Source organism: Anguilla anguilla, chromosome 13 (assembly GCF_013347855.1).
Source record: "Anguilla anguilla isolate fAngAng1 chromosome 13, fAngAng1.pri, whole genome shotgun sequence".
Classification (NCBI taxonomy): domain Eukaryota; kingdom Metazoa; phylum Chordata; class Actinopteri; order Anguilliformes; family Anguillidae; genus Anguilla; species Anguilla anguilla.
The window spans coordinates 11943307-11954991 of NC_049213.1; the positions used below are offsets into that span (position 1 = coordinate 11943307).

General features: G+C 41.9%; 1 protein-coding gene across 1 annotated transcript; it reads left to right on the plus strand.

Moving 5' to 3' along the window:
• The first annotated feature begins 1198 nt into the window (after positions 1-1198).
• Positions 1199-9248, plus strand: gnl3l (guanine nucleotide binding protein-like 3 (nucleolar)-like). The gene is made up of 15 exons (XM_035388306.1): positions 1199-1267; positions 1362-1405; positions 2228-2338; positions 2813-2929; positions 3538-3621; positions 4239-4374; positions 4721-4824; positions 5430-5574; positions 6086-6173; positions 6297-6474; positions 6781-6923; positions 7184-7320; positions 7764-7924; positions 8288-8465; positions 9076-9248. Exons 1-15 carry the CDS (start codon positions 1255-1257, stop codon positions 9141-9143), a joined length of 1707 nt encoding a protein of 568 aa, XP_035244197.1. The 5' UTR covers positions 1199-1254; the 3' UTR covers positions 9144-9248.
• Positions 9249-11685: the final 2437 nt, after the last annotated feature.

The following is an 11685-nucleotide window of genomic DNA, read 5'->3' on the forward strand; positions in this document are numbered from 1 at the left end:
GTTTTTGAGAAAATGTTTTTGAATGTAATAAAACACATTAAAAAAAAAAAGAATGAATTACCTGTGAATAAAGATGTATAATTTTCCTCTTTGTTTGAGTATAAAATAAAAGTCAATATCCATCTTGTTTATTTTATAAAACCTTTATTCCTCATTTTCATCAAGGCTGAAATATTCAGGGTGAATATTTTGACTATATTCAGCTATATGTGAATAATTCCATTCCATGGGGCATACTGCATCCTAGTGGCTGATTAACTGCATGTGAGGAAAAAGGCCATTTTAAACGCGAAATAACAGAAGTATTTAAACCCATGTTTTCAGTTATTTTTATTGAGTAAAAGACTAGGGAGAACGGAAACCAGCAGACATGTCTCCTGAGAACAAGTCTCCCTTCATACTCAAAGTGGGTTGACTAATAAAAATTTGACAAAATAAGTAACAGACAAATAAGACATTTGTTTTTGAAGAAGATTTCCTAATGATAATGGGATACATTCAAATATGTATACCATAAGTAAGCTACCATTTACATTGTCTCTACACCGAAGGTATTGTGCACAAACATGCTTTATCTTATTTCCAACTTTATTAATTTAACCATTTCAAATGCAACTGACCCAATCCATGAATACAAACCAGCACTCAGTACCTACAGTGCTCCAGGCAAATTCATGCGATAAATATTTTTTTTTCTCCTGACCAACAGTTAATATTATTATGCCACAAAGTGGTCTGGAGGCTCGGATATTCTTGTGTCAATAATACGAATACGTTAGACTATTTAAAAAATACAACTTAAATGCCGTTTTATTACATGGAGTAGCCTTAACATTTAAATATTTAAATAAGTTGTTATAGCTCAAAAACAATAAGACGTACAGCTGAAAAGAACTTTGTCCTACTCCGAAGGTCCAAGGTAATTGGGTTCCTCAAATAATGCGAGTGAACCCAACTTATCTGTTTTACAGTGTACGGTCATGTGAAGGTTGTATGTAAAGTATCGTTGAATACGTCAGTAAGAACATTTATATTTTCGTTTTGTAATTTTGTGAACTGTACCCATTACAGAAATGTAGCGGTCCCCGAACGTCAACACCGGCGTCTCCTTCACGTGCTTTTCGTAGCAGTTTACCGCACACAAAGGTTTGGTTCTTATTGGTCATTTTTTATGCAACGCCCCTTTGCATTTGCGACAGTTGCCGTATTACGTTTCCACTGCATCAGCAGGGGAACCTTGTGCCTGAGCGAAGCATGTCAAAATCCAGTGGGTTTCTGAAGTTGTTTAATTTTACATGATATTTGGCTAGCGGCGTTGTCTTTTGTGTCTGTAAATACTTATCTTGTGCTTATTGTTACAGGACAGAATAAAGCGAAACGGATACGATTTCGTGGGAAAAACAAGGTAAGCATGGTCAGGCATGTTACAAGTTAAACTTGAGCTAGCAAAATATTCACCTGTAATGTAGCTAGCTAACGTTAGCAGACAATAAATGTATTTAGAGTTTATATTAACAGTGTCTGTGAACCACGAAGACACTCGTTCAGCTACCTGAAACATACCCTTTAAATTTATCAGAATTAAATTATTTGGTTGCTGCTGAATGCCACTTTTCAGTTTAAAGTGGTCTTATTCGTTGTCTTGCATGTTAGTCTCGAGTCATTTTCTTATTCACTATCATGTGTAAGGCGATATTAAATTATTTTCTTTAAAAATGCACATTAAAACACTTTTGACCAGTTCTATGTCTTCAGATTCAATCCAGGGATTTCTTTTCTGTATGGAAAACAGTAGGCTACTATTTAAAACCGTATTTGCCGCTTTACCTAATTGTGGGCAAATGGATGTACTTGCTTGTTAGTGTTTTAAACTATAGATAGGCCAAAAGACTTACTGTGAGTACTCTGACATGTCTTGAAGGTACTACAGCAGTGAACTCATTGAGGTGGAGTTTTCATTTTGTTTGTTTACCTTTGGTATCAAATAACAGTTGATTATTCACATCATCATCTGTGACTATGAGAACACATCACAATATTTATTTAAAATGTGGATATGCAATTTACCATCTGAAAACACCCTGTGCTTTAGTTCAGGGTCTGTAATACACGTAGGCCTATGTAATGTATGTGTGTGTTACATTTGAACAGACCAGCTTAGTCTGCATCTAGGAGACCAAACTGTAGAACTGAAGTACATGGTCTCATACTTTGTTGCCAATTCCAGGCTAAAGATGGACGGACACAAAAAGAGTCACAAGAAGGAAAGAAGAACGCGGGACATGCCCATCTCTTTAAGGAGGGTGGCCAGAGAGAGGCAGAACTACGGAAACAACGGGTGAGATGTCTTGTTTTACTTATTAGCAGTGTCTACTAAAGGCCTTAAAATGTCTAGACTTTGTATCAGCGATATGTGCTGCTAGCTGTAGCAATGCTATTTAGTTTGTTGTTAAATACACACGGAGTATGTTCGTACGAGCGGCAAATTGATAGCACTATGGTGTTGACAATATCACACAAGATTTGTGTTCCCTTAAACTTGTGTTCTCTGACTTGCCTGTTTTATTAGAATTTCAAGTGTAATATTTTGAGCAGTTAGTTCAATGCGTGACATTTTTTGTACGTTGTGTTAAATATTTTTTGTGTTGAGTTCGTGATCTTTTACGTGTTGTTATATGTGTAATGGTTTTGTGTTGAGTGTGTACTCTTATTGTGTGTCGTGCTGAAATGTACACTTATTATTTTTGCGTTGAATGTGCCTTTTTGTGCATTGTGTTTAATATGCCGGTATTGTGTGTTATTGTGCCGTCAGCTTGAAAACCTCCAGGAGAAGCAGAAGGCATCGCGTGAAAGAGAGCTTTGGAGGAGGCGGAGTTTAGAAACTTTCCAGAATGATGTCCTGCAGCGACAGAGGGAATTTGAGAAGAAGGTAACAGGCCAGCAAAGTGCTAAAAGTTATGTTTAAAATGCAGTTTTACTATACGAGTCTAGTGTCACATAAACCTAGTCACAAGGCTTGGTTCTTTTGTGTTGATGTGACACTCTTACAAGAGTGTCACATCAAGGGGCTGCAAAAGGAGGGAATTTTCCAGGTAATTTTTGGTAATTTTCCATAGAAGATTACCACTCACTATAATTTTGGGAATTTTCAATCTCATGACACCACACAAATTGAAGCTGAGGAGGATTGTCCTGGTCATCCAGAGTCTCTTTCTGAAGCTGAAGCTAGCTGTGGTTGAGATAAATAATTAGCCTAGTTCAATCGCTTTCATCAGAATATTTATCAGAAGTTCCAAACTCTTTAGGTTTGAGTTTGAAAAATCATGTAAAACTGAGAAATGAGATTTGAAGGATGATCTACTGCTCAGTCTCTCCAGTAGATGGCAGGGTGTATGAAGCCAGGTCCTAGAATGGCAGCTTGCGACAAGTCACTGTTTGGCATGTGACTTTATGTTAAAATTAATATTCTATATGTTAATATTTCGTTTGACATGATGGCGTAGCTGTTCTGCTGCATGTCATGCTTTTTTATTGCAGGAAAACGAGATGCAGAATTTGGAAAAACACGTCAACTTTGAAAATGAAAACTCACGAAAGGCATACTACAGGGAATTTAAGAAGGTATGAGGTTTTGTGCAAGTAAATCTGTGGAAAAAGTGGTCTGTTCTGTGACTGGGTGAAGAGGTTAGCTCATATCTGTGCGTTTGTAAGTCTTTCAGAAGTGTTGTTGGCAATCTAGTCTCAAGTGCTTCAAAATTCCTAGCTTGCGTATGAAAGAGTTCTATGCAAAAAGGTACAGGACTCTTTGCTGTGGGCCAACAAAGTATCAGGACATTTTTGTTATGTCTGGTGATCGCTGGCTGGTTTGAGTTGCACTCTTGGATTGCTTAATGTCATTGTACCAAATTGTCCTCTCTCAACTGATCCATATGTAAACTAATTTGTATCCTTTGTCAAGTAAATGTGCCAACCGACATAATCAGATGCCTACTATGCCACATGGAATCTAAAGTGCTTTTATGGAGTCCAGCCATTCCTGGCAGAGAAACACCCCCCCCCCCACCCCGAAACTTTGTAGAAAAATTTAAATTTAAAGCCTATTTTTGTGATGTCATATTCATGAGCTTTGAACTGGATATGTGAAGCATCGGCAATGTGCAGTCGTTGGATGTGTTGCTGTTATTACTGCAGTGACTCTGCGGCTCTCAGCATCTCTGACCCCAGCTGTTTTTATCCAGGTAGTCGAAAGGGCGGACGTTATTCTGGAGGTTCTGGACGCGCGTGACCCTCTGGGTTGCCGGTGCCCACAGGTGGAGCAGGCGGTGGTTCAGAGCGGCACCAACAAAAAAATTGTACTGGTGCTAAACAAGATTGGTGAGTAAGAGACGTTGGTGAGCAGAGAGATTACATTAGGAACATCTGGGGCACCATTTTCTTTCTTTGAAGATTTCTGGAATAACCAAATTGATCCATCCCTGGCATGGTACTGTGACGTTAGTTTACCACATAGTCTGCTGTACTGTTCATATTCTCAAATATTAAACAGCAGTTGGGTAAACAGAAAAATGGGCTTTAATTATTGCATGTTCCAATGTCTGTTGAAGTTTTGAAAAATGTAACCAGAAATTTACAACGTAGTGTTTTTTTTGTGAAACTTCCTGTTGTAGATTATACGTTTATTTATTTATTTACTGTTTTCTTCTCCTTGGGCTGTTTCAAGATCTGGTTTCGAAGGAGATTGTGGAGAAGTGGATAAAGTACCTTCGTAACGAGTTCCCCACTGTGGCCTTCAAAGCCTCCACTCAGCAGCAGAACAGGAACCTGGTGAGGGACGACACGGAGAGCCCTGCACGAGCGTGACCTTAACCCCGAAAGCCTGCGCCCTGAACCTCGGCCCTGCTCAGCACTGCAGCACGTGCACGTGCTGATCTAGGATCTGTTTTTCTAACCTTATCCATAACGAGCTGCAGTGCAAACCTGATCCTAGACCAGCCCTACTACCCTGAGGCATTTTCTGAATATATATAGACCCTGCGATTATGTTGAATTATGATTACGTTGCAAGCTCATAATTACCCCTTCAAAAAATAAAAATTATTTTTTTTATTATTTATTAATTATTATTTAAAGGGGACTGAGAATTTTGGTGGGGTTTTGTCACCTCAAGAAAAATTTTTTTAAATTTTAACTAAATAATAAATTAAGTAATAAACAAAATATTACAATATATAATCTATTCCCGTGGAGCATATTATGAATTTTATATGTGGATTATCATCGGCGAGAGCTCTTGCAAGAGGGCGATATCAAATAGAATTTGACTGATTTGAATAAGGACCTGTCGGCTGTCGAGTCCAGCTCCGTTAGGCCGTTAGGCTCCGTTAGTTCCCGTTCAGTTTGATGACATCACGGACCCCTCCCCCTTCCAGAAGCGCAGCAGCGTGCCCGTGGCGCAGGCCACCTCCGAGCTCCTGGGCAGCAGCGCGTGCGTGGGGGCCGAGCTCCTCATGAAGCTGCTGGGAAATTACTGCCGCAACCTGGACATCAAGACCACCATCACCGTGGGGGTGGTGGGTGAGTACCGCACCGCCTCTTTTACATCACGGAGTTTGATTACTGCTCTTTCTCAGAGATTAGAGATTACTGCTCTTTCTCAGAGATGAGAGATTACTGCTCTTTCTCAGAGATTAGAGATTACTGCTCTTTCTCAGAGATTAGAGATTACTGCTCTTTCTCAGAGATTAGAGATTACTGCTCTTTCTCAGAATCCTTCTCAGTATTACTAGTTCTTCATTTGAATACCAACAAAGTACTTTTCTGTTTTACAGTCTTTCTCATTTTTATAGTCTCTTCTGAAACTGTAAACCACTTCTATTCCATACAGATTTTATACATCTTATATTGTTCTTGTGTATGTGCAGGTTTGTGGAATTTTGAGGAATTAACCTTGAAATTAACATAGGAAATGAAGGCAATCAAATTAAAAAGAGTATTCATTTTTACTGATGAGACAACCTTGCCAAAATGGCTGTTCTTATTTGCGGTGTTTTAAGGCAGCTCCTGACTGTGACTGTGTTTCCCTCAGGCTTCCCCAACGTGGGGAAGAGCAGTCTGATCAACAGTCTGAAGCGCGCGCGCGCGTGCAGCGTGGGAGCCACGCCGGGCGTCACCAAGTAAGCGGTCCAATCCGCCCGCCGGTTCTTCAGCTTTAGAGCGATTGACATTTGTATTAGCCAGTCACGGAGCAGGGCTACTCAGGAAATGGGAGGGTACAAACCTACGCTGTGTTCCTGCAGGCACCTTCAGGAGGTGCACCTGGACAAGCACATCAAGCTTCTGGACTGCCCGGGCATCGTCATGGCGACATCCACGTCGGACGCGGGGATGATCCTGCGGAACTGCATGAAGATCGAACAGCTGGTGGACCCCGTGGAGCCGGTGGCAGCCATCCTCAGACGCTGCAACAAGAACGAGGTGTTCAGTGATGTGTTTAGTGAACTTTCGGTGTGACTGTCAGTGACACTGTACTAAGTTCATGGTTTTTGGGTCCCAGTTTTTATCCATCCTCGGTTTAACATCCTCCTAGAAAACGAAAGATTAGTATGTGTTGCTTAAGTAAGCAAAAATGGATCCACATATGTAGGTTTTTCTTATTCCTTATGCAGGTCCTTGTTCTAGAGACTTTTCCGAGAGAAAAAGGACATTGTTGTTCAGTGTTCGCCAAAGTTTAACATTTTGCGCTATAATTTTGGCTAATCTCCCAATCTCGCTGTCCGTCAGATCATGCAGCACTACGGCGTCCCAGAATTCCACACTGCGCTGGAGTTCCTGGCTCTGCTGGCGCGGCAGCAGGGCAAGCTGAAGAAGGGGGGCCTGCCCGACCACGACAAGGCCGCCAAGAGCGTCTTACAGGACTGGACCGGGTGAGCGGAGCGCGGGGTGCAGTTTCGGAGGGACCGTGAAACACCACACGTTCTCCATCTTGCATCCTTCTCTCTGTGGCTTTATGTTTTATGTATGTAACTTTCTTTCGTATCCTTTCTAGTGTTTACACACATTTTCCACAGTCTTTCCACAGTTTGTCCTCCCTAGAGAAGCAGGTCTCCCTGTGTTGGCTGATCACAGTGGCCAGGCAGTGCTTATGTGCTTATTGAGTATGTACCCCCCCCCCCCCTCCCACCAGGGGCAGGATCAGTTACTTCACGCACCCCCCCGAGACTCACACACTGCCCACTCACGTCAGTGCGGAGATCGTGGCTGAGATGGGCAAGGCCTTCGACTGGGACGAGCTGGAGAAGGGGAACCAAGAAGCCTTGGCTGGTAAGTGACACGTGGACAGTGATACATGCACACACACACATGCTCATGCACATACACACACACGCACACAATGACTCTAGCACAAGCAAAGTGAAGTGCTTGTGCATGCAGTGATACAACCCGTGCTCAGTGATGTATGCACTGTGTCATGTACGTACTGATACATACATTGTTAACCCTGGAATGGATGTCAGCCCACACATAATGAGCTTTTCAGAAGAGGCATTGAAATCTGACTTCCCTTTAATAGTGTGGGAGGGTTATAAAGTAAACAGGAACATTGCTTTCATTACTGTAAATGAGTCCGTTTTCACATCTCTGCAGTCTTAACTGATCTCAAGTACAGTCATGTGAAAAAAAAAAAGGAACTGAAGTTGCTGAAATGAGGTGGGACAGTACCTAATTTCCTGGGCATTCCTGTGGTTGTGCTCCTCCCTGCGCAGAGGTGCAGGGTCCCGACGTGCAGATGGGGTTCTGCATGGCCAGCTCCGGCATGACGCAGGGCGGCGCTCCGTGCGATCTGGAGATGGAGGGAGGGGCCGCGGAGGCACCGGAGCCCGAGGACGCCGCCGCGGAGTCCATGGATCAGGACCAGGACGCCGAGGTACCGACGGGGTTACGCGGCCTCCCGCGGCACGGGCGGGGCGTGTCCCGTAGATGTGCCCCCCCCCCACCCCCCCCCCAAAAAATGTAGCGCAAGGGGTAGGGCCGCTTCTCACTGCACCACAGTCAGGACGTGTGGAACTGAAATATATGAAACCCTGTGGTCTATGCAGACTACATTTCTAATGCTGCTTCGTATGGTGGATTGTGGTCTGCTTCTAAAACCCCTTCCAATGAGCACCTTCACGACTAAAATTTTCACTCTTAGGTCAGGTCTAGTGGGCCAAATTTACGGAATCTTGTTCACCTCTTGTCTTCCTGGTCAGTTAAACTTCTCCTTTTCTCGCCCTTTCATTTGCTCCAGTTTGGGCCGATGACGGTGGAGATTCGAGCCTCGCAGGGGAAGACGGGGGGCCCCGCAGAGGGGGCTGAGCCCGCTCGGGCCCCGGACCTGCGGGACATCCTCCACGTGGACCCCCTCCAGCAGGGACAGGCGCTCCTGGCCGCCGGCAAGAAGAGGAAGAAGCAACAGAAAAGAGCGGGTAGGTGGGGGGGGACACGGACACAGCCAGACAAAACTCACCCGCACCTCCTTCGCTCCTCTGTATTCCCGTGAGGTTATCTCAAAAGATAACATGTAAGCGCTCCCGCTCAACAGTCCGTCTTTTCTTGTTCGAGAAAATATTTCACACAGAAAAAACGGTTAACCAAGGTGTGCAGTAGCACACTGGAGAACTTGTAGTAAGGAATTCATGTTTTCTGTTATTTTGTGGTGCATATGGTTATTCGCAATAGAAATCATTATATTTGCAGTTCAGCCACGGAACTGTTAACGCACCTTTGTCCGGCCGTCTGAAGATTGTGGCGCTGGGCAATTTGTTCAGGCTAACCACCCGTTTTGGCAGGTGTTCAAATGAAGTCGGACCCTTTTGCTCGGCTCACTGGTTCCCTTCTGCAGTTAAATGCTCTGTTGTGATTGTGCTTAATGAAGTTTCCAATGTGTTTTTTTCTTCATGCTGTTGAATATACTGATCACCCAGAAAATTGACTTTGGTGTATGTTCCAATGCAGAGACGCTTAAATGTAGTAACATTTATGTCCGTGGTCAGTCTGGTCACAAAGACTAACTTTCCTTGACCTTTGTCCCCACAGACAAAATTGCAACGAAGCTCTCGGACACACTGACATCTGCAATGAACTTTTCTCTGCTGGACAGCTGATATATGTCTGCATTTCAGGAAAGGAAGCTTTGAATGGCCCTCCAGGGTGAGATGTTCCTTGTTAATGTATATTTAAAAAAAATAAAAGTCTCAATTTACGAACAAGTCCGCATTTATTTAATATCCAGACAATTTGAGAATGAGTCCAGGCATTATTTTATTTCAACATTAACTTAAAGTAACTGTGTTCAGTTTGTTAAACATGCATGTTTTTAAAAATACATAGTAATAATGTATGATGTGATAATGTAGTAATGATGTATTTAACCCATCTTTATAAGAACAATGGGCAAATATTCCATATTTTGTGGTATTCAGTTCTGAGGAGCAACCCTAATGTTTGAATGGTGATGAGGTTTTAAGAAAATATTTTAAAATGTTTCTTAAAACCTCATCAAAATGTGGAGATGCCTTCCGATACCAAGCACGCTCCACAACCACAACCACCCCGTTTTGTTTTTCCAAGCTGGGAACAGTGCTTTATAAATCTTGCGAGTGTCCGTTGAAGCAAGTCAATAATCCCTCACCCCTGTTGTTAACTTGATAACTCATCTGTTAGCTTAGATTTTCTCTTGCGATATGGATGCTCCTTCTAATGCCAATAACTACTGGTTAATATCATAACTAACAACAAGGATCATCAGATCCTTATTGCCAAGCAGACCGCTCGATTCTGCCTCTGGGGGCCTAGCCCAAACCCCCTTTGCGCCTGCACTTCCATGTCTCCTGTCTGTTCTGGCTCCCCGGTGGTGGAATGAGTTTCCCAGTGCAGTCGGGACAGCAGAAACCCTGCCCATCTTCCAATCCTGACTGGAGACCCACTATCTTCAGACTACCACGACCCCCCTGACTCTCTTTAGCAATCATCTCTCCTTCTTGTTGGATTTCCTTTTGGGATGTAATAGTATAGATGTGCAAAAATAGGTTTATTTTTGTTTATCATACTAATTGTATAAAACAATGTACAAAACTCCTTAATCTTTATTACTATGGACTTATCCAGTTAGTATTCCTAAATATCCTCTGTATTCATATAATTAACTGGAATATCAAATTAAATATTACCAAAGCTTATTACAGCTCAACTACTACTTACATGGTATTGACCAATAAAATCAAGAGTACTTCAAGATTATACACAAATATGTTTTTTAATACTAAAGGATATAAAATGCAGAAATGGTAATTGTTTTTATGGTTAGCTTGAACATACAAGTAAATGATTACCTAAAACTGGGTTTGTTGCTACACAGTGTTGAACATTCACCATAATCCCTGCTCAAATGTTAATAATATAGCACAAGTATTATCATTAATTAAAAAGCGAGCTCTCTTACCCTATTCAAAAACATTTTCTTCTGTACTGTAGCTGATATTGTGGGAAAATGATGTACAAAAATCTTGTAAGCAGTTTATTTTGTTTTAAAGAAAAACATAATGGCATACAAAGCAGTCAATTCTCACACCTTTCAGCAATTCAATACTAACCATCTGTGGCGGAAATTTCGAAACAAAATTACAGAAGCAGGAATCGAAAAGTATGACTTTTTTAATCACCCATGGAATGTTCAACATCACTTATGGTTCAATATTCTACAATAATACACAAATAAAATATATTTCCAATACACCAGTAAAGTTCAGTATCTCTTGTGGAGAGCAATGGTGGTGTTTGCTACACCATTTATTTAGGACCAGTTTACCTCCAGCTTCCTTTTCCTGATGTCAAGCATATTGCCACTTCCTCCTTCCTAGAAACGCACCACCATCACCCTTCATAAGCAGGGGCTCTGTGGTGCTATACACTTCCCAGCTTAGCACCGTCCAATACCCATAAACGAATGAAACCCTTCATAAAACTTCCGCAAAAAAAAAAAAAAAAAAGGTGCTAAAAACTGTTAAACAGCCCTGAACAAGAACACTTATCAAACACTATGAGGTGAAACATTTTGTGTACATTTTCTTGATGTATGAAAAATAATTTCTATATAATGTGTAATATCTGTACACAAGAATAATTTGTAGTATCGGCATTTTCATGCTCTTCAGCGTGGCCTGATGCTTCAGAGAGCACATGCACGCTAGTCGCTGACTCACATGACTCGGCGGACAAATGAACGAAGAGGAATCTCAACTCTCCGATTAAAGCACAAGACATACCGGCAACCTAACAGTCCGAAAAGAATCCGTTGCTGATGCTGTTGTAAGCTGCTGGCACCCTGTTTCAAATGATGTGCTCGAAATCCAAAAGCCAAACACCAATTCAGCCCCTAGTATCAGATGGTTAAAAACTTACAGTAAGGATACCCAGAGTCAGGGATCTTTTTTCTAAAGTCGGGTCAATTCCGTTCTGTATATTTGGGAAGCCAAATTTAAGTATTACCATTTGGATAACCTGATCTTCAGTTATGAATCAAGGTTGTTTTGCTGAACGAGGCGGACGTTTCTTTTTAAATCTGAAGAAGGCTTCCAGATGGAAATGTCTGTGGACTACACCACACTCCTTATGCTTGGTTGCCATTTCTCACCAATGAAGGTTTAC